Source organism: Callorhinchus milii, unplaced genomic scaffold (assembly GCF_018977255.1).
Source record: "Callorhinchus milii isolate IMCB2004 unplaced genomic scaffold, IMCB_Cmil_1.0 Scaffold8, whole genome shotgun sequence".
Classification (NCBI taxonomy): domain Eukaryota; kingdom Metazoa; phylum Chordata; class Chondrichthyes; order Chimaeriformes; family Callorhinchidae; genus Callorhinchus; species Callorhinchus milii.
Window position 1 is genome coordinate 1,300,117 of NW_024704749.1, and position 23,606 is coordinate 1,323,722.

A 23,606-nucleotide genomic window follows, 5' to 3' on the forward strand; every position below is an offset into this window, starting at 1 on the left:
TATTTACAATGTTTTGAGTAGCTGGGTAGCCATATATAGTAACTGCTGCTTTCCAGACCATGAGATCAAGATCCAAGGAGAGCAGATACCAACGTCATCAAAGTGCAATACACCACTATACACCACAAAAACAAACAAAAATCCGGGACTGATCTTGAAACAATCCTGCTCTGATGACCTACCCAAGTCTATGAAAGCTGTGGAATCAAATTGCATTCGATAAGGACCCATCAGCTGATGACTTTCCTTTTTCAACTCTGTCTGAACATCATAGTTGCCAAATGGTTCATCATCTTCTTCTAGATCCGCCTTTTTCAGCCTAGTGAGAACGGGAGTTCAAGAGGTCACATCGACTGTAATAGCTACATAATAATAATAATAATAATAATCCTTGCATTTGATATCGCGTCTTATTACATCTTCGAGACGTCTCAAAGCGCTTCACAGAATACACTGTAAAGTGAATTGACTGTATATTTTGTGGGTGAAACGCAGCAGCCAATTGCGCACAGCAGCGTCCCACAGATTGGATAACCAAATTATTCTTATTTTGAAGGGATTATTACTCCGGGAAAAGTGATTCGCCAATCAACTAACAAGCAGGTTCCTATTTACTGCTCGGTAACTTACTGCTACTGCTAGGTTGCCCTGACCTGTCCCGACGGGAATCGAACCCGGGTCCTCTTGCTTGTGAGGCGAATTACTGTGAATATGGTTATATAAATAAGGTGTCTCAGAAATCAGTTTCATGCCATATTTTCTTCAAAACAAGAAGCTTTTGTAGCTACACCATTTTAAATGTACATGATCATTTTCCTTCACAAGATGTACACTGTTTGAGGACTGTGCAACTTGAACAAAGGAGGCAATTTCTTAAGACATTGGATGTCTTGGATTATTTTGTACTCTGCCTACATCTATTTTTTTTCAATAGCTAACTTTGAAGCTCCTAAATGATTCCAGCACAATCTCAAAATATCCCCAGTACTGTGGTTGGAAAGCAAACCAGTTCTCCATTGAGCAAAACAGCAACAGCCAATACCCAAATAGCCAGGCTGACCCTGGCACTGAGTAACAAGCTAACGTGAAAATTACCAACATTTGAAAAAAACAGTAAATTTCACAACTTGACCCCTTTGATATGCACAATGGAGGTGAAGGAAGGCAAAACAATATACATTTATATAGCAATGTTTCTGTCAGCAGCATATCTCAAATCACTTCACATAGCAGGCTGGGCAAACCAAGCAAGAGAGCTGAAGGGAACAGGGGAAAGGTGATCTAAAACAGGATGATAATAATAATAATCCTTGCATTTAGAATAACATATTTCACGTTGAGAGGACATCCTCTGGAAGTAAAAGGCACTACACAAATGTAAGTTGTTTGTTGTTGAGAGGACATCGCAAGGATTTACTGTGAAGCAGAGTGACTGTGTATTTGTAGGCGATCCCAGCAGCCCAATTGCACACAGCAGTGTCTCACAAACAGACATGAAACAAATTACCAATTTTATTCTGGGGGATTGTTGGTCAGGACACTGGGAGAGAGGAACTCCCTTCCCTTTTTGAAAAGTACCAAAGAGACAAGTCTTAAGGCAGGTTTTAAAGATGGAGAGACACAGAGGGAGTCTGGGATGCAGGTCCAGAGAGCGGGAGCAGAAAACCTGAAAACTTGCTGACCGATGGATCGGGCAGGGGAGATGAAGCAGGTCAGCGATCACTGAGTGGAGGAAGCAGCAAAGCAAGGTTGGTAGGTTGCTGAGGTAGGGTGGGGTGAGGCCACAGGGAATTTAAATGCGAGGATGAGGATCTTGTATTCAATCCTCTGGGAGATGAGGGAGAAAGTATTGGGGGCAGGTAACAATGCAAAGGTGTGGGAAAGCTGAGCAAGTGAGAGCACAGAATACACGGCTTGGAAGATGTGGGCCAAACTAGACACTTGGGTTCCGCAAAGACTCAAATAAGGTGGAGTGAGCATCTGTGCAGGTTGATACAGTCTGTGTTTGATAAGAAGGCGCTGACAGGAGTCAAACAGCTGATCCTTGATCTTGTGGACATTCAACTGAAGGAAGTTAGAGCTCATGCAGGACTTGGCAATAACTGCGAGGGCAGGATAAAAAAGCAACTTCTGAAGAAAATATCTAAATGATTCTCCTGCTCCCTGGTTCATGTTAAATTATCACTTTTTTTTATTTTACGGAGTTGTTAGAATGTGAAACACCTTCTGAGGAGCAGTGGTCGAGGCAGACATCAGATCACCTTCCAAGAGAAAACTTGATAGATATCTAAATAGGAGGAACTTGGTAATGGGGAAAAGGCAGGTAAATGGGACAGAATTAATAGCTCTTTAGAAGAACCATCGCAGACACGATGGGCTGTAAAGTTCTAAGGTTCCATTATCAATGTGTCGTTCTGGCTCAAATTGATTACATTCTTGTCTCCAAGTCAGAAGGCTGTGGGTTCAAATACAGTCATTTAACTTTACAGTGAATCCTGTGAAATGCTTTGAGACATCTCCTGATGTGAAAGGGCTATACAAATCTAAGGAATATTTTTATTATCGATTTCAAGATCCTCTCGATCGCTTTCAAATCCTTTCGTGCCCTCGACCTCCCTACCTATCCGATCTGCTTACTCCCCACTCCACCGCCTCCGCTCGGGTTCCTGTTTGTCCTTCGTCCCCTCCGCTCCACCATCCGTGGCCATGCCTTCAGCCATTACGTCCCTAAATTCTGGAAGTCTCTCCCTCAATCCTTCCCCTCCCTCACCACTTTCAAATCCAGCCTAAAGACCTTCCTTTTTGATCGTGCTTACGGTCACCTCCCCACTCCCTCTCCCCCTGGCTCGGTGGGCGGGGACGCTACCACGCGTGAAGGGCGCTATATAAATGCAAGTTGTTGTTCTTGTACCTCTATCTCCACTGGGACATGCTTACACATTTTGTATCTACATAGAATCATAGAATTACACAGCACAAAAAGAGGCCATTCGGCCCATCGTGTCTGTGTCGGCTCTTTGAAAAGAGCTTCCAAATCAACCCCACTCCCCCGTTCTCTCCCCATAGCCCCGATCAACCCCACTCCCCCGCTCTCTCCCCATAGCCCTGATCAACCCCACTCCCCCGTTCTCTCCCCATAGCCCTGATCAACCCCACTCCTCCGCTCTCTCCCCATAGCCCTGATCAACCCCACTCCCCCACTCTCTCCCCATAGCCCTGATCAACCCCACTCCCCCACTCTCTCCCCATAGCCCTGATCAACTCCACTCCCCGCTCTCTCTCCATAGCCCTGATCAACCCCCTTCCCCCTGCTCTCTCCACATAGCCCTGATCAACCCCACTCCCCCACTGTCTCCCCATAGTGCTGATCAACCCCACTCCCCCACTCTCCCCCATATCCCTGCAAACTTGTCCTTCCCGAATGAAAAGCTTTTTTTTTTTTAATTTGAACAAAAGATTTATTGTACCTTGAAGGTAAAAATTTGACTAAAAGTTCTTGAAAATCGATCTTTTCTTCTTTTTTACACTTGGTGTTCCTGACTCGAGCTGAACGTCGCTTTGCTGGCTCTCCTGCTTCATCAGCTATTCGCTTCCTCTTGGCACCTTTCTTAGTCTTGTCTACAATCGAAGCGTCTGCTTTAATCAGAACATTTCTTTGTTATTAAGAAATCAGATGAGGAGATGCAAAGAACGGTGACAGTACTATTTATATAGTTACATATCTGAAAACAAGCCTTCGCTGTACATCTGATATAGCATCTAACCTAAGAGTAAGCCTCAACATCAACTTACATTTGAAATACATTTGTTTGGAAAGCGAGTTGATCAGGAAAAAAAATCAACTTGAGAAGAAATATATAATCACAATATCAGACAAATGCAGCTCAGAGGCAACTGAAGTTTTCTGCCCTTCGCTCCTTGTACAAGGGTTTTCTTCCCATAGCGACACTGATATCAAGAGGATCACCAGATGCAACTCCATATCTCACCAATCCAATACATTGCGTCACTGAGCAGTATCCATCTAAACTTTTCAATACAAAGACAGAGTTGAAAATATAAGCCTTCATTATGAGCTCAGGAAACGTACTGAATAGACAGTCGTTGTGTGAGTGATTTCCTGTATCCCACCCCCATTTCATTACAGACTTAGGTGTACGTGAACTAACCTTGAGATGCTACCAAATCTGCTGCACTGGGAGGATTTGCTGATACAAGCACAGTTGATGCTGATGCTGCTATTGGCGTTGTGGTCACTGCTGCTGTAGGACTGGAGGTGGTGGGGTTCGGCTGGATAACACTGACCGGAGTGGCTGTTGGTGAAGATATCAGCTGTTGGGAAAGATCTCTATACATGGATAGATCTATCCTCTTGCCGAGGCTGGGGCGAGGAAGCTCACAGGTTAAGTCTCTGTACGTGGCCAGTAAGCTCTCACCCAAACATCTCCACCTACAAAAAAAACGGTAAGTGACAAATACTGAGAACTGTAGAGTAACACACAGCTTGGTTTGATATAATAATAATCCTTGCATTTGATACAGCGCTTTTCACGTCTTCTAGAAGTCTCAAAGCGCTTCACAGAATATTCTGTAAAGTGAATTGACCGTATATTTGTGGGCGAAACGCGGCAGCCAATTGCGCACAGCAGCGTCCCACAAACAGTCGTGGATTGAAAAATGACTAATTTATTATTGTTTTGTTTTAGAGGGATTATTATTAGGCTCTGTGTGGAATAAGGAAACTTGCCCAAGGTTTCGCCCTCTGCCTGGAATTGAACTCAGGTGTCTCGCTTGCAAGGCGAGTGCTCTGACCACTTAGCCACAGGACTCCAGGATCCAGCAGGATCCAGAATGAATACCCAGCAGAACAGAACTCAACGTCACAGCTTTCCAGGGTAGGATTTCCCTCTTACTTTGGCTGGACGGTCTTTTCCAGCTGGGACATTCCTAAATTGTAACAGTTTAATGTTCAGACAAATATAACTAGATGTTAATATGAGGAGCATCATGGAGTGCATCAAACTTTGAGGTCAGTAAAAAGCAACATCTGGATTAGGCTTCATTTTCTCGTGGGTTTGGGTTAAACATGGGAACCTGCTTAGTTCTCTGAATATAAAGAAAAATCTAAATGAAATATTGTGGAACTCCATCACAATGCCTTCATTATAACTCAGGTTCGCTTATTGGAGTGTGGACCCAACATTTAGTTAACAAAAAAATGTAAACATGCAAGCTAAAACTTGGCCAACTTCGATGTCACAGATCTTAATTACTGTGTGATAACAGGGCTCTACAGCATTAACAACCCCTTCCCTCAGAGTATACCCATCAACATTAGCCATGTGGTAACTACGTTTAGTTCTGCAGAATAGATTCCAAATAAAATCAGCCTGTAACCTCATAACCATTTGAGGCAGGAGTAGTTCACCCAGTCTGTCATCCCATCTCCCACAAAATTCCTTTGATGTATCTATCTCTAAATCTATTAAGCCTCAATCATCTCGTTCAAAAAGAATTTGTTTCATTCCTTTTGAAAACTCTATGCAGTTTTATGTTACTTTCCTCTTTGACTGTGCCTTCGGCCACCCTCCTACCCCTACCCTCCCTGCCCTCCACGCCTCCTGCTCCCAACCCCCAGCTCGGGTCCAAATCCCTGACTGTCCAGCACCTTGGGACGTCCTCCAGACGTGAAGGGCGCTGTATAAATGTAATTTGCTGCTGTGGTTGTTCCACCATTAACAGTTTATGACTCAAATAATTTTTTTTAATCCTTATTTTAAGTTAGGCTCCTATTACATTGGGAAAAGAGCGGGGGAGTGGGACTGATTGTGTAGCTCTTCCAAAGAGCTGGCACAGGCACAATAGACCAAATGGCCTCCTTCTGTGCTGTAATATTCTATGTTTCTATGATACATACGTGAAGGAAGAGACTGGCTGGATCAACCGGAGGTCTGGCTCCTCCGCTGGTAACGCTAACGCCTGCTTCTTTCTGCGTAGCTCCAAAGCTTCCTCAACAACAGCCTGAGCTTCCACAGGATCCACGTCTAACGCATGAATGGACATGTCACTGAACAAACACAGAGAATAAAATGGATCAATTTAAAATTAGAAATTGATACCCGAACTGTAGTCATCGGGTTTTCAAAATGTATCGAGTTTAAAATGTATCCGAAGACTGTTTTATAATAAATAAATAATCCCTGCATTTGATATAGCGCTTTTCGCGTCTTCTAGCGGTCTCAAAGCACTTCACAGGACATACTGTACAGTGAATTGACTGTACATTTTGTGGGTGAAAAACAGCAGCCAATTGCACACAGCAGCGTCCCACAAGCAGTCGTGGATTGAGTGACCAAATTAATATTGTTTTTTTCTTGAGGGATTATTATCAGGCTTGTGGAGTAATGAAACTTGCCCAAGGTTTCGCCCTGCCGGGATTCGAACCCTGGTCTCTTGCTTGCGAGGTGAGTGCTCTAACTACTGAGCTACAGGACTCTACAAGCTCAGTTTAGATTTCATATCATCACACATTTGTGGTCTGCACATAACTCTTTGGTTTCAATTCCTCTATCTTGTAAATACAAACAACACATTTACAGGACTGTCGTTTTGTTATAAATAATAATAATAATCCTTGGATATAGCGCCTTATCACGTCGTTGAGACATCTCAAAACGCTTCACAGAATATGGTGTAAAGTGCAGTGACTGTGTATTTTGTGGGCAAAAAAATATTCAACCCTCAGTCTGACTCATCCAAACTCTGATCAAGTCCAAGTTCCACCATCTCCACAAAAACACTTTTCTCCATCCCAACTCCAAGATTCAATACAGAATGAAATCCTCATCCACATCTTTACCAGCTCTAGACTTTATCTCTCCAATACCTGCCTTCCCAGCTCTATCCTCCACAAGCTCAAGATCATCCAGACCTCCACAGCCCACATTCTCTTCCACCCCAGGCTCCACAAGCCCATCATCCTCACCAGAGGTTACCCTGACTGTGAGTTCCCTCGCTAAGTGTCTGAGATCCAACATGAAGAGTAGTCGGGTATAGTATTGCCTTCCATCTCCATTGCCCCAACATCTCTTGTGGTCCTAAACCCCAATCCAGTCTCCATCAATTTCCAATAATTTCCTCCAACTCCCTTCCCTCTGTGCTTTCAAAACCTGTCTAAATACCTCTCTCTCTCACTGCAGCTTATGGACACCTCATTCTTCTCTCTTTCCCCCCCACCCATCCCACTCATCTCCCTGCTCAGGCCCCAAGTCAGTCTCTGTAAAACACTTTGAAACCTTTTCCTACACAAAAGGCACTGTATAAGTGCAAGTATTTAGTGGATTTTAGTTCAATTGGAAAAAGCTTGTGAAGGCTTATACAACAACAACAACTTGCAGTTACACAGCGCCTTTCATATTGGGAGGATGGCCCAAGGCCCTGGGCAGTCGAGGGTTTGCACCCGAGCTGGGAGTTGGATTCAAGGATGGTGGTGGGAAGATGACCAAAGGCACAGTAAAAGAGGAAGGTCTTGAGACGGATCTTGAATTAGGCAAGGGAAGCAGCGAAGAGACTCTGCGGTAGAATTCCAGAGGCGGCAGCAGAGAGGCTGAAGGCTCGACTGCTGATGGTGGGCAGATAGGGTGGGCAGTGCCTGCAGAGCGGAGGGAGCAGGCAGGTTGATAAGATTTAGATGGTCACAGAGATAGATTTTAGATGGTCACAGAGATAGGGTGACCAAATTACTAATTGCATTTATATAGCGCCCCCTGGCTTGGGTGCAAACCCTCAACTCTCCAGCGCTTTGGGACATCGTCCCTAATGCAAAAGGCGCTATACAAGTGCGATTTGTTGTTGTTATTGTACAAGCTGACACAAGCTTTTATTCAATTAAACTAAAATCCAACAACAAAAGTGAGAACAAGTATCTTGAACTCAATCTTCTGAGGGATGGGGAGCCAATGAAGCCGGGTGAGGATGGGGGTGCAGGACAGGACATGAGCTGCAGATTTCTGAATACTTTTATGGAAGGAAGAGATCTTCCATAAGGACTGGAAGCGCAGCCGATGACTATAGTAAATATATTCAATATAGAAGCTTATAGTCCTGAAAGACTCGTGGTGAGTCTAACATGGCGAGTCCAATAAAGATGCAGTTCTGGTTCATAGGAGACAAGAATCTGTATACATGAATTGCATAACCATTTTAAAATCAGGACAATTCTGAGCAATCGTTTGAACTATAGTAGACATTTATGAATGTGAAGCCCACCATTTCAAGAACATACGGAAGGAATCCTTCCTCAAACAGGGCTGTTCCTCAAAGATCTTTTCTTTCAACACCAACCCCTTGCTGTAGCGGCAATCCTTTTCCAAGGCTTTACAAATATAATAAAGGCAATCTGAAACAGAGGGACGAAAGATATCAAACAATTTGTTTTCAGGCTACATTGGTGTGTGTTTTAAAATGTGATGTTTGAATAGACTGCTTACACGGTTGCCAACGTCCAAAATTAAAATTGATAAAAAGATAAAATTGATCATTTACTTCTGGTTGTTTGTGGGACATTGTTGTGTGCAAATTGGCTGCTGCGTTTACCTACAAAATACATTCACTACACTTTACAGTGAAATATTTCCCGGTCTCCCAACATAAACACAAGGATTACAATTATATATCACAATTGGTTTGTATGAATGCTGCTTGGCCCATCTGATCCCATCCCAACCTACTACTCTCCCCATCACACCAACTCATTTTAAAATGAGTCCAGCATCCTGACCTTCCTGGCAAATTGTTCCAGCATTGATTACCCTCTGGGTAAAGAAAAACTTCCTGGTGTCTGTCCTGAAATTGCCTACTTACATTGCATTTTGTTTTGTTTTACTTGTCTTGCAGAATCCTAAAGTATTGATCTGGGTTTACTTTTTAATCCCATTTGAAATGTTATACATCTCTATGAGGTCCCCTCTGAATTGTCTTCTCTCAAGACTGAAGAGCCCGAGCTTGTCTCATCGTTGCTCATAGCAAGTTGTATCCCATCAATGGAGTCTTTGCGTTTCCTATTCTTGCCTGCTTTATATAGTACCTTGCATTCATTTGCCAGTTATCAGCTCATGTGCATAACCCTAACAAGCTCTCTTTATAGGACCTTTGCTGCCTCCTCTTTGATTCCACAGTTCACCCAAACTGGGTGTCAACTGCAAATCTAACTATTTTACACTGGGTCTGTGAATCTGGGAACTTGAAAAGAAAAAAATTGCAAGGATATGGGGAAAGAACAGGGGAGTGCGACTGCCTGGTAGCTCTTCCAAAGTGCCGGCACAGGCATGATGGGCCGAATGGTCTTCTGTGTTGTAATATTCTATGATTCTATTTTCCACCCAACTGAGCAATTCAGTACAACTTATTTTTAAACAAACCAAAGCATTCCCTACTTTGCTGAAGATCATTTATTTTATTTGTATTTTTTGCGGGACACTGCTGTGCGCAATTGTGCTGCCACATTTCAACCATAAAATACGTCAGTATATCAAATGCAAGGATTATTCTGATTGCACATGCCAATGAAATGCCATCAATGCGAAGAATAAGCACTTCATACTTGTGGTACTTTTAGACTTTGTAATATTCCCTGGTCCATGTTATGCCTGACCAGTTATAATAATAATAAAAATGTCTATTGGAAAACAAAGCATTTCAACTTACTAGTGTAATCACTTAGTGTGTACAGTACGGTGATGAGATTGTCCAGGCACGGCCAGTGATCGGGATTACATTTCAGTCCTTCTTCAAAAGCATGCCGAGCCAGTGGAACACGAATCAGCCTCAATGCCACTCTTCCGATTTTATACCAGAGGTTCACATCTGTAGAGTCCAGCATTACAGCCTACAATACAAAATTATTTTAAACAAGGGCAAGCAAATACACACAGGAAATCTGAAATAAAAAAAGAAGTCGCTGGGAACACTCGGCAGGTCATCAAAGTTAATTCACGTTAACTTTCCTCTCTCCATAGATGCTGCCTAACCTGATGAGTGTTCTCAGCGACTTCTGTTTGCTTTTAGCTCATTCATTTAGTTCTGATAAAAGGTCATCGACCTGAAATATTCACTAACTTACCTCTCTCCCTAGATGCTGCCTGACCTACTGAGAGTTAATATTAAAAATATATTATTCCTCACCTCCAGATAAAATTCCATAGCAGTACTAGGTTCATCTTTCTGAGCAGCCAAACTGGCAAGATTCTTGTAAGTAGAGTACTTCAGCATCAACCCAGGATGCTTCAAACCTTCATTCTCATCACCAGATAGAACAGCCTGTGTTAGAAAGAAGAACATTACACTAGCAAATTAACCACTGCTACACGAATACGTTGGTATCAATCTCAGGTTAATTTTATTGTTCTAAATACCCGATTACACCTGCTTATCCTAATTCGCAAGAAACATCCACAATCATCCAAGAATAATAGATTTGCTCCTTTTCCTTCACTTGTATTTATCGTTTCAAATTGTTTCAACAACCACAACTTGCATTTATATAGCACCCCTCACACAGGGTAGCGTACCAGAGCACTTGACAGTGGTAGAGCACACTGCAAGCATGTTCTCGACGTGCAGGAATTGTCGCTGGTGTTACTTCCTGTATGTGCTGCGAGTATGTGCTACACGCAGGAAGCTCCATTAATGTCTTTTCATGCGTGCTGCATAGGAAGTGCTGCTGACATCATTTCACGGAGCACGCCACTGTCGCTTCTTAAGTGTAGCTTGTAACACGCAGGAAGTGACGTCAGTGACTTCAAAATAAAATAATAATTTGGTCACTTTTCGTTGGACACTGCTATGCGCAATTGGCTGCCACGTTCATCCACAAAATATACAGTCAATTCTCTTTACAGTATATTCTGTGAAGCGCTTCGAGACGTCTCAACAATGTGATAAGGCGTTATATCAAATGCAAGGATTATTATTCGAATTCAAGATCCTCATCCTCACCTACAAGGCCATTCACGGCCTCGCTCCCTCCTACCTCTCCGACCTACTATCCCCCTACTTACCTGCCCGTACCCTCCGTTCCTCTGGCTCCGGTCTGCTCCACATTCCCCGCCCCAACCGCTCTACCATCGGTGGTCGGGCCTTCAGCCTCTCAGCCCCGAGGCTCTGGAACTCCATCCCCCAGTGCCTTCGCCGCTTCCTCCCTTTCCTCCTTCAAGGCCGGTCTCAAGACCTTTCTCTTTGACCGTACCTTCAGCTCCCCTCTCGACTCTCTACCCCCTCCTCACTCCCTCCCCTCACCCTGACCATTTCCCCCCTGCTCGGGTCCTGACCCAACTGTCCAGCGCCTTGGGACGTCCTCCCGACCTGAAAGGCGCTCTATAAATGGAATCTTATTGTTGTTGTTATTATTTTTGATGGCAATGGAGGTTGTTACATTTTTTGTGATTTTATCACTGGTTTTAAGATAACTGGGCTCAGATCACCACTTTATAATGGATGCCCTGCAGCTTACATCCAGCACCATGCAGTCACAGTAGCACTTGCACCTTGAAAATAAGTGTGTAAAATTCATGGTCAACCAAAACAAAGCTGCATGGAATTTATTCTTGGTTCTTCTTTGTGCTTTTAAATATCATGTAACACTTCTTAGCCATTGTCAAGAGTTTGGTCACTCAATCCACACTGCTGTGCGCAACTGGCTGTCACGTTTCACCCACAAAATATAGTCAATTCACTTTACAGTATATTCTGTAAAGAACTTTGAGACGTCTCAAAGACATAATAAGGTGCTGTATCAAATAGAAGGATTATTATTATTTTATTATCGTGTAATTCTCACCTCTTTCAACAGCTGTGTGTTCAGCAGCTCATGATAAGCCTTCTCAGACTCGTCATATCGGTCGTGTTTCTGCAGGTCTAATGCCTTGTGATACAGAGAAAAGGCTTCAGCTTCCTGATTAAAGAGAGATGTAGGTCAGCCTGGAAAACTAACACCAAGGGATTCACAGATTCCCTGTGACATCCCTTCAGCTGGTAATCAAAAGAAAGTCATATTGTTTCGGACTTAATAACTGTCTTAATCGGAAACATTCACAATACAAGGGTGACCAAAAAGTCTTGATAACTACCCTATTATCTATAAAAATATATCATCATTTCTTTAAGACATATTAGATATTGTAATGGTATCACCCTGCATTTCTCTATTCTCTTTCTGATCGAGGGTGTTGCTCCTCTGAACCATCCTCCAAAGCTTTATAAATGACTAGCTGTACCCGTTGCAGCTACGTTTGCAACCAAAGGATTGAATATGGCTTTATATTCTATATCCCTATTTATAAAACCTAGGATGTCATATGCTTTCTTCATCAGCTTTATCCATCTGACTTGACACCTCTAAGGATTTTTGTACATGAACCCCATTTGTCTCGATTAAATTTCATTTGCCATTTCTCTGCCCAATCAACTAATCTGTCTAATGTTCCCCTGATGTGGTTCATTGTTTGTTTGTGTCATCAGGACGTCTTAGACCTGGACTGGTACTCTCATCTGTTGATGAGTAAACACTAATTTCGCTTTCTTCCCTTAATCAATAAATCTGTTTTAACATCCTGACGGTTGTTCTGTATTCATATCAGGTACAAACCTGAGCCTCTTTAGTTTGAGTTTTGTGACTCTTGAAGGACCCCTCATGATCTTCAACCACTGTCGTGGCATTTAAAGCTGCAATGCGGATCTAGAGACCATCAAACAAAAGCGTCAATAAAGTGTTAATGCACAGCTTACTGGGCCTCAGGTGCTGCAACGCACTTTGGTCTTGGCCCCTTACCTGGGATATTAAGTGGGAAAAAGAGCATTTCCCATAAACAGATACACATCGATCATTGCTCCTCCAGTTTGAACTAATCATCAATAATTTCAGACTCGACAATAAACATAAATAATCCCTCCAAAACAAAATAATAATAAATTGTTCATTTTCAATCCACGACTGTTTGTGGGACGCTGCTGTGTGCAATTGGCTGCCGCGTTCGCCCACAAATATACAGTCAATTCACTTTACAGCATATTCTGTGAAGCGCTTTGAGACATCTCGAAGATGTGAAGAGCGCTATATCAAATGAAAGTTATTATTATATTATTATAAAAGATTAAAATATAAATGGGGCTGTCCAAGAGCAAGTTAGAAAAACAAAATCTTAGTTTCACTAAACGTATTAACTAACCAAACTTCTTACCCAACTCACCACCAGAGTAATAGCTTATAACCTGGCCAATAGCAAAGTGCTCCCACACCTCTCCCGCGGAATCCCCTGCGTGAGTGTCTCTGTATCTCCCTCTCTGTGTATTTCTGGGTCTGCCTGTGTGTGTGTATATGTGTCCCTCTATGTGTCTCTACCCCCACTCCGCTACACAAACACACACTCCTCTAACCCACATCCCCACCCTCACCACCCTCCTCCGCTACACCTTCCCTCCGCTGCACTCACAACCCTCACTCCGCTGCACCTCCCCCATCCGCTGCACACACCACCACCCCCCTCAACTGCACATACACCACCCCCCCTCCAAGGCACACCACACCCCCCACTGCGCTACACCCACATCCCCCACTCCGCTACACCCACACCCCCCACTCCGCTACACCCACACCACCCCCCGCTACACCCACAACCCCCACCTCCGCTACACCCACACACACCCCCTTCCACTGCACCTGCCCGCCCCATCCGCTGCACACACACACCCACCTCCACCATACCCACACCGCCCCCGTCACTACACACACACACCCCTCCGCTACACACCCCACTCCGCTAAACCCACATCCCCCCCCCCACCCCGCTGCACCCCCCCACTACATCCCCCCACTACACCCACACCCCCCCACTCCGTGGAGTCCTGTAGCTCAGTGGTTAGAGCACTCGCTTTGCAAGTGAGAGACCTGAGTTCAATTCCAGGCAGAGGGCGAAACCTTGGGCAAGTTTCCTTACTCCACACAGAGCCTAATAATAATCCCTCCAAAACCAAAACAATAATAAATTGGTCATATTCAATCTACGACTGTTTGTGGGACATTGCTGTGTGCAATTGACTGCCGCGTTCGTCCACAAACATACAGTCAATTCACTTTACAGTGTGTTCTGTGAAGCGCTTTGGGACGTCCTCCCGACGTGAAAAGCGCTATATCAAATACAAGTATTATTATTATTATTATTGCATGTACACCACCACCCCTCCGCTACACCCACCCACCCCTTTCCGCTACACCCACACAAACCCCCCCCATCTGCTGCACCCCCATCCTCCGTCCGCCACACACCACCTACCCCCTTCCACTGCACCCACACACTCCCACCCCCTGCTGCACTCGCACCCCCCGCTGCAGACGGACCCCCCCTCTCCCTCCGCGTCAAATGCACCCCCCCTCCACTACACACATAGTCCCCACACATTTATACGGTGCCCTTCACATGAGGTAGGGTCTTGCAGCACTTAACAGTGGCAACAACAACAAAATTACATTTGTAAAGCGCCTTTCGTCAGGAGGACGTCTGAAGGCACTGAACAGTCAGGGATCAGGTCCCGAGCGTGGGGTGGGCAGGGTTGGGATGAAGGAGGGCAGAGGAGGTAAGAGGACGGAGTCAAGGAGGGTCTTGAGAGGTGCATTGGAGGAGGCAAGAGAGGGAGCGAGGCAAAGGGATTGTGGGATGGAGTTCCAAAGAATGGAGGCAGAGAGGCTGAAAGCCCGGCTGCCAATGATAGGGTGGGTCGGGCGGGAGACCTGGAGCAGGTCAGAGCCCGCTGAGCGGAGGGAGCGGGCAGGTTGATAGGATGTCAGCAGGTCAGAGATGTAGGAGGGGACAAGGCCATGGAGGGCCTTGAAAGTGAGGATGAGGATTTTGAATTCTATCCTCTGGGGGATGGGAAGCCAGTGGAGCCAGGGGAGGGAGGGGGCGATGGGGTCACGGAGCCTGGTGCAGGAGAGGACATGGGCTGCAGAGTTCTGGATGATCTGCAGCCTGTGGAGGGAAAAGTTTGGGAGGTCGACAAGGAGGGACTTTCCGTAGTTGAGTCTTGAGGCAGAGCTTGACCCGAGCGAGGAAGAGAAGTCACTTGGACAAGTATTGATCAATCAGCATTGATTTGTGAAGGGTAGGTCATATATGACGAATCTAATTGACTTTAAAAGCAGATTGCTTTTCCGGGGATAATAATCCCCCCAAAAAAAATTTGGCTACGCAATGCACGACTGTTTGTGGGACACTGCTGTGCACAATTGGCTGCTGTACTACACCCACAAATGTACAGTATATTCTGTGAAGCGCTTTGAGACGTCTAGAAGACGTGAAAAGCATTATATCAAATGCAAGGATAGTTATTATTAATTTTTTGAGGTGGTCACTAACATGGTAGATAACAGCTTGTCTATGGATGTCGTCTACATGGACTTTCAGAAGCCATGTGATAAGGTTCTGCACCAAGAGGTTATTAACAAAAATGAAAGTGTATGGAATCGGCGGTTACCTTGCGACGTGGCTTTGTGATTGGCTTGGAGGCTGGAAACAAAAAATAGGGATAAAGGGAACTTTCTCTGTCTGGCGGGATATGACAAGTGGTGCTCCCCAGGGGTTTGTACAGGGGACTCAGCATTTCACTATATATATATATACACACATATATATGTATACATACATATATATGAAATGACTTGGATGAAGGTTAGAGTTTTATATCAAAATCTGCAGGTGACACAAAGTTAGGAGGCACAGTAAATTGTGTAGATGGGAGCAGAAAGTTACAAAGGGATTTAGACAGACTAAGTCAGTGGGCAAAACTGTGGCAGATGGAATTCAATGTGGGGAAGTGTGAAGTCATCCACTATAGTTCCAAAAATAGCAAAACAGAATATTTTCTAAATGGTGAGAAACTGTGGAGGAGTAGAGGTTTGAGTGTCCATGTACACAAATCACTAAAATCAAGCTCACAGGTACAAAAAGTTATCAAAAAGGTTAATGGGATGTTGGCCTTTCTCTCAAGGAGGCTGGAATATAAAGGAGTGGAAATGATGCTTCAATCGTAGGGAGCCTCGGTCAGACTCCATCTGGAGTGCATTCAGTTTTGGGCATCGTACCTCAGGGAAGATATATTGGTTCTGGAGGGGGTGCAGCGCAGATTCACCACATTGATACCAGGGCTTAAAGGGTTGAATTATGAGGACATGTTGCACAAATTTGGTCTCTATTCCCCTGAGTTTAGAAGGTTGAGTGGTGATCTGATTGAGATTTTTAAAATAATAAAGGGATTCGATAGCATAGATACAGAGAAACTATTTCCTCTGGTGGGAAATCCAGAACAAGGGGCATAATCTTAAAATTAGAGCCAGGCCATTTAGGAGTGAAATCAGGAGGCATTTTTCATCGAAATGGCAGTGGAAATCTACCCCAAAAGACTGTGGATGCTGGATCCATTAAAATTTTCAAGATTGATGTGGATAGATAAGTGTTAGGTCAGTATCAAGTGGTATAGGGCAAGGACAGGTAACGGAAGTTGAAGAATGGTAGAACAGATTTGAAGGGCTGAATGGCCTACTCTTGTTCCTATGTTTCTATGAAAAGGACGACCTTCAGGTGCAATCTAAAGACAGACAAGGAAGGGCCAAGGTGGTGGGACCGAGGCAGAGTTCCAAATCACAGGGCATATTGACTGAAAGCCCAGCTGCCGATTATGGAGGGGACGAGGGATGTGCAGGACGCCGGTGCCAGCTGAGCAAAGGGGCAGGTAGAGTGAGTGGGGTGTAAGTATGAAAGGCACTATATAAATTGTTGTTACTATGTTGCTGTAATACTTATTTTAGAAATTATCAAATAATTTTTATTTGGTGGACTCAAATTGATTTTCTTCTTTCCAACATGCATAGTGATAAGAGTATTGACATGCAATCTCTTCTTTTTTAATAAAAACTTCCCATTGATGTGTGTCTTTGTTCCTGATCCTCAGCCTCCTCGTGTTGGGTTGCAGTTTCAGACACTGTCTGCTCTCCAATACCCTACCTATGTGGTAATTATTCATGTGTGAGCCTTGGCAGAGAGCTTCAGCGAGTCACTTGACTGTAGAGTGATTCAGAGTAAAACCTTACCTCTTCCCAGTTGTGCTGCCACATTTACAGACACGACCAGAAGAGGGTGATGGAGATGGATAAGAAACAGGAACCCAGCTTGTTTAACCCTCTCTAACCCCAGGATGGGCTGCGTCAATTTAACCTCTCCCTGTAGCCTCACCTTGAGACAAGCAATCTCAGTATAGACCAGGTTTCAATCAAATACATACGTGGTGAAAACACTGACTGTGTTTCAGATTTGCACAGTTTATATGCTACATTTACCCGCAAATACACATTCACACCATTTCACAGTAATTCCTGCGAAGTACTTTGAGACGTCCTTCAACATACAGGCAATCTAAAGATTGTGGAGGCAGAGGGCATGGCTGATGTACTGAATAAGTACTTTGCATCGGTTTTGACAAAAGAAGAGGATGCAGCCAATGCCACAGTATCGGAGGGGAGGGTAGAGAAACTGGATCAGATAAGAATAAACCGAGAGGAGGTACTAAAAAGGCTGTCGGTGCTCAAGATAGATAAGTCACCCGGTCCGGACATGATGCATCCTAGGTTACTGAGGGAGGTAAGGGTGGAAATAAGGGGGCCTCTGGCCACAAACTTTCAATCGTCCTTGACACCGAGTGGTGCCAGAAGACTGGAGGGTTGCAAATGTTATTCCCCTGTACAAAAAGGGACAGAAGGATAAACCCGGGAACTACAGGCCGGTCAGCCTAATGTCAGTAGTGGGGAAACTTCTAGAGACTATAATCCGGACTAAATAAATTTTCACTTAGAAAAATATGGGTTAATAAAGGACAGCCAACAACAACAACAACAAGATTCCATTTATTGAGCGCCTTTCACGTCGGGAGGACGTCCCAAGGTGCTGTACATGGTTTGTTAAAAGCAAATCGTATCTAACAAACCTGATAGAGTTTTTGATGCAGTAACGGAGAGGGTGAATGAAGGTAGTGCAGTTGATGTAGTTTATATGGATTTTCAAAAGGCGTTTGATAAAGTGCCACATAAGAAACTTGGAAGCAAAATCGAAGCCCCCGTTATTAAAGGGACAGTGGCAGCGGATACAGAACTGTCTGGGAGACAGAAAGCAGAGAGTGGTGGTGAACGGTTGTTTTTCTGACTGGAGGGAAGTGTGCAATGGTGTCCCACAGGGCTGTATCATCCTTGTAAATCTCCTTTGCACCTTCTCCCGTGCCTCTATATCCTTTCTATAATATGAGGACCAGAACTGTACACAGTACTCCAAGTATGGTCTAACCAAGGTTTGATATAAGTTTAGCATAACTTCCCTGCTTTTCATTTCTATCCCTCGAGAAATGAACCCCAATGCTTGGTTTGCTTTTTTTATGGCCTTATTAACTTGCATCACTACATGATAAGACACTATACCAAATACAAGGATGATTATTATTTATGCTTAGATGTCTGCCAGTATTGCTGGTTCATCTTTCCCAGTATTCATTTTGATATCACTCTACTAAACATCAATGCTCTTGTGTAAGGAGAATTCATATTATATTTCTGTATAAAGAATTAATGCAATCCGAGATAGTCAGCTGGCTCAGGAACCAAACTACCGAAATCGCCACAGAGAGTTGACACAATTCCAATATTCTATGCCACACACAACACATTGGAACCAGTTCAGCTGCAAGGAAGCCCTGTTTACCTCCACCAAAGGACACCAACCAACTCATATGTTGTTGGTCATTTGATATCCAATAAGCACAGTGTGGTTAACAGGTACCAGGGACCTGGGTCCTGCTAACTACCGTCCTGGGTGTTTGTTCACAAACCCAGACTCCTGGTAACATCTTCCAACAGCTGTCAGCCCAAACTTCTCGTTAGCAACACCACAGATTTCAGGGAGTAGAAGGACCTATTACAAGACAGCTTATGACATGCACAACCTTGACATTTCAGAGGTCAAAGTCTAACTCAAGACCAATTGCTTAATCAGATCATCCTGTCAAAAACAAATAAAATCAACTCCATCTACACGGTACTCAGCAATAGGCCAGTGCAGACCAGAGGCCTCCTCCCTTGCAGCAAATTCCCCCTTTTTACTACAAAATCACTTTACTGCGTGATCTGTAACTTTGCAAAATGACAATCCCCTGCCCGATCTACCAAATAATAACAATAATCCTTACATTTGACATAGCTTCTTATCACGTTCATTGAGACGTCTCAAAGCGCTTCACAGAATATACTGTAATTTGTGGGCAAATCAAAGGATCTATGATGCGCAAAGGAAAATCTTCCACTGCGATGCCCCAGAGCTCAGAACCCTGAAGGAGAACTGTATGGACATGTATTTTATACAGTACAATCACCCCCCATTGGGATCTTGTTATCATTGAACAACAACAACCATTGTGCCCTTTCTCAGCAGAAACCCAACGAACAATATCCTTACTCCACGCGCCTCGGTTTACCAGCAGTAAGTAGGAGCCCAGTTGTTAGTCGATTGTCAGATCGCTTTCCGGGGGTATTAATCCCTTCAAAAAAATAATGATTTGCTCGCTCAATCCACGACTGTTTGTGGGACACGGCTTGTGCGCATTTCGCCCACAAAATACACAGTCACTACACTTCACAGAATATTCTGTGAAGTGCTTTGAAGCGTCTTTACAAGGCAATAAGGCCCTATATCCAGCCATGTACAGGGCGACAGACACCGACACCGGTGAACACACTGTCACATCCCCTGAGCAAATGCAGGTGACAGCGGGACATCACGTCCTTGTACGTGTGAGCGCTTAATGTGCGAGAGAGATGGACCTGGAGATGGAGAGCAGAGCTGTGCAGCCACACACCCCACACTCCAGCCCCGGACTCTCCCTCCATCTCCCCCCCTCCATCCTCACACTCTCCTCCCATCCTCCCTCCACCCCTCCCTCTCTCTCTCCCCCCCTCCATCCTCACACTCTCCTCCCATCCTCTCTCTCCCTCCCATCCTCCCTCCACCCCTCCCTCTCTCTCTCCCCCCCTCCATCCTCACACTCTTCTCCCATCCTCTCTCTCCCTCCCTCTCTCTCCCCCCTCCATCCTCACACTCTCCTCCCATCCTCCTCCACCCCTCCCTCTCTCTCTCCCCCCCTCCATCCTCACACTCTTCTCCCATCCTCTCTCTCCCTCCCTCTCTCTCCCCCCTCCATCCTCACACTCTCCTCCCATCCTCCCTCCACCCCTCCCTCTCTCTCTCCCCCCTCCATCCTCACACTCTACTCCCATCCTCTCTCTCCCTCCCTCTCTCTCCCCCCCTCCATCCTCACACTCTCCTCCCATCCTCTCTCTCCCCCCCTCCATCCTCACACTCTCCTCCCATCCTCCCTCCACCCCTCCCTCTCTCTCTCCCCCCCCTCCATCCTCACACTCTCCTCCCATCCTCCCTCCACCCCTCCCTCTCTCTCTCTCCCCCCCTCCATCCTCACACTCTCCTCCCATCCTCCCTCCACCCCTCCCTCTCTCTCTCCCCCTCTCCATCCTCACACTCTCCCCCCTCCCTCCCTCTCCCTCTCTCTCCCCCCCTCCACACTCACCATGCTGGGCCTGCTCTCCGGGGCGGGGCGGGGCAGCGCTCAGGGCGGTCCCGAACCCCCTCAGACACTCACACAGACAGGACAGCCCTGAGAGGCGCCACCGCGCAACACCCCATCTCCTCACTGGCCCATCACAGCAGCCAATCCCCGGCCTCCTTACTGAGCAGCCAACCAATGGGAGACAGCGCCATCCAGCCCCGCCCACTGTCACCCCCTCACACCCCCACTGTCACCCCCACTGTCACCCCCTCACACCCCCACTGTCACCCCCTCACACCCCCCACTGTCACCCCCACTGTCACCCCCTCCCCCACTGTCACCCCCTCACACCCCCCACTGTCACACCCCCACTGTCACCCCCTCCCACACTGTCACCCCCTCCCACACTGTCACCCCCTCCCACACTGTCACCCACTGTCACCCCCTCCCACACTGTCACCCCTCCCACACTGTCACCCCCTCCCACACTGTCACCCCCTCCCTCACTGTCACCCCCTCCCACACTGTCACCCCTCACACCCCTCACACCCCCACTGTCACCCCCTCACACCCCCCACTGTCACCCCCTCCCCCACTGTCACCCCCTCACACACCCCCACTGTCACCCCCTCCCCCACTGTCACCCCCTCCCCTCACTGTCACCCCCTCACACCCCCCTCCCCCACTGTCACCCCCTCACACCCTCCCTCACTGTCAGCCCCCCCACTGTAACCCCCTCATACCCCTCCCCCACTGTCACCCCCCCTCCCCACTGTTAACCCCTCACTCCCACTCTCAACCCCTCATACTCACTGTCACCCCCTCACACCCCTCCCCCACTGTCACTCCCTCACACCCCCCCCCACTGTCACCCCCTCCCCCCCACTGTCACCCCCTCCCCCCACTGTCACCCCCTCACACACCCCACTGTCACCCCCTCCCCCACTGTCACCCCTCACACACTGTCACCCCCTCCCCCACTGTTACCCGCTCACACACCCCACTGTCACCCCCTTCCCCACTGTCACCCCCTCACACCCCCCACTGTCACCCCCTCCCCCACTGTCACCCCCTCCCCCCACTGTCACCCCCTCCCCCCCACTGTCACCCCCTCACACCCCCCATTGTCACCCCCTCCCCCACTGACACCCCCCCCCACTGTCACCCCCTCACACCCCCCACTGTCACCCCCTCCTCCACTGTCACACCCTCACTGTCACCCCCTCACACCCCCCTCCCCCACTGTCATCCCCTCACACCCCTCCCTCACTGTCAGCCCCCCCCACTGTAACCCCCTCACACCCCTCCCTCACTGTCAGCCCCCCCCACTGTAACCCCCTCATACCCCTCCCCCACTGTCACCCCCCTCCCCACTATTAACCCCTCACTCCCACTCTCAACCCCTCATACTCACTGTCACCCCCTCACACTGTCACTCCCTCACACCCCACCCCCACTGTCACCCCTTCACACACCCCCACTGTCACCCCCTCCCCCCACTGTCATCACCCCCTCACATACCCCCACTGTCACCCCCTCACACACCCCCACTGTCACCCCTCACACCCCCACTGTCACCCCCTCACACACCCCCACTGTCACCCCCTCACACACCCCCACTGTCACCCCCTCACACACCCCCACTGTCACCCCCTCACACACCCCCACTGTCACCCCCTCACACACCCCCACTGTCACCCCCTCACACACCCCCACTGTCACCCCCTCACACACCCCCACTGTCACCCCCTCACACACCCCACTGTCACCCCCTCACACACCCCCACTGTCACCCCCTCACACACCCCCACTGTCACCCCAGCTAGGGTACAAAACATTGATTGTCCATTGATGTCCTCACATCCCAAAGGCAACATACATATGTAATTTTTCTTCTTGTTGTTGATGTTGAACTATTGAGTGCTTGGAATGCCAAAAAAAAGCTACAAATACACCTTTAATTTGAATCAAGTAATACACACAGTGCGTACACAACAATGAGGTAATGACTTTGGATGTTGTAGAGAAGTATTTGTCAGGATGGCCGAGTGGTCTAAGGCGCCAGACTCAAGGTATGCAATCCTTGCTTTGTGATCCTTCCAGACCCATCTCAAGACCCTCCTCTTCCACTGTGCTTTCAATCACTGTTTCCCCCATTACCCTCCATCCTCCCCGATCCTGACCCCCAGCTCGGGTCCAAAACACTGATTGTCCTGCACCTTGGGATGTCCTCCTGACGTGAAAGGCGCAATGCAAATGTAACTTTGATGTTGTTGTTGTTGGTTGGTTCATTCTTTGGATTCCATTAATTGCAAATGGACGGATTGTGTATTTGACCCACATTCCTGGGCTCAAAGAAATGACATTCAATTCACTCTGTAATTAAAATATTTGTGTCAGAAGTGGGATGTGAACTCATGACCTTGTAAAGAGACCAGAATTCACCATCAATTCTTAAGTCTTGTGCCTTAGGCAACTTGGCCATTCTGACCAACAACAACAAGATTACATGTGTATAACTCCTTTCACATCGGGAGGGCATCCATGGGCCCTGAACAGTCAGAGTGTCGGATCTGAGCTGGGGGTCGGAATCGGGGAGGGTGGAGGGCAGGCAGGGAACGAGGTGATCGAAGGCACGGTCGAAGAGGAGGGTCTTGAGATGGGTCTTGAGGAGGTAGGGAGGGGGCGAGGCAGAGGGACTGCGGGATGGAATTCCAGAGGGATGGGGCAGAGTGGCTTGTTGTACACAGTGTGTACAGTATAATGAGGTAACGACTTTGGATGTTGTAGAAAGTATCTGTCAGGATGGCCGAGTGATCTAAGGCGTCAGATTCACGGTGTGCAATCCTTGCCTTGGCTGGGGATGTCTGGTCTGAGGTGTGGAGGTGCGCAAGGGAGCCAATCTGGAGAGCCTCAGCCTTGGTAACATTCGATTGAAGAAAGTTAGCTCTCAACTAGGA

At 46.7% G+C, this 23,606-nt stretch overlaps 1 protein-coding gene across 1 annotated transcript in view; it reads right to left on the minus strand.

Moving 5' to 3' along the window:
* Positions 1-20,732, minus strand: part of cabin1 (calcineurin binding protein 1) — a 140,909-nt gene extending 120,177 nt beyond the window's left edge. Inside the window, exons 1-10 of the mRNA XM_042337209.1 lie at positions 20,668-20,732; positions 12,644-12,733; positions 11,837-11,950; positions 10,183-10,317; positions 9,706-9,886; positions 8,269-8,398; positions 5,918-6,067; positions 4,170-4,450; positions 3,468-3,636; positions 183-319 (exon numbers count right to left, since the gene is read on the minus strand). Of these exons, the coding sequence (XP_042193143.1) occupies positions 183-319; positions 3,468-3,636; positions 4,170-4,450; positions 5,918-6,067; positions 8,269-8,398; positions 9,706-9,886; positions 10,183-10,317; positions 11,837-11,950; positions 12,644-12,733; positions 20,668-20,670 (1,390 nt within the window). The 5' untranslated portion in view covers positions 20,671-20,732. The remainder of the gene's footprint in view (positions 1-182; positions 320-3,467; positions 3,637-4,169; positions 4,451-5,917; positions 6,068-8,268; positions 8,399-9,705; positions 9,887-10,182; positions 10,318-11,836; positions 11,951-12,643; positions 12,734-20,667) is intronic.
* Positions 20,733-23,606: the final 2,874 nt, after the last annotated feature.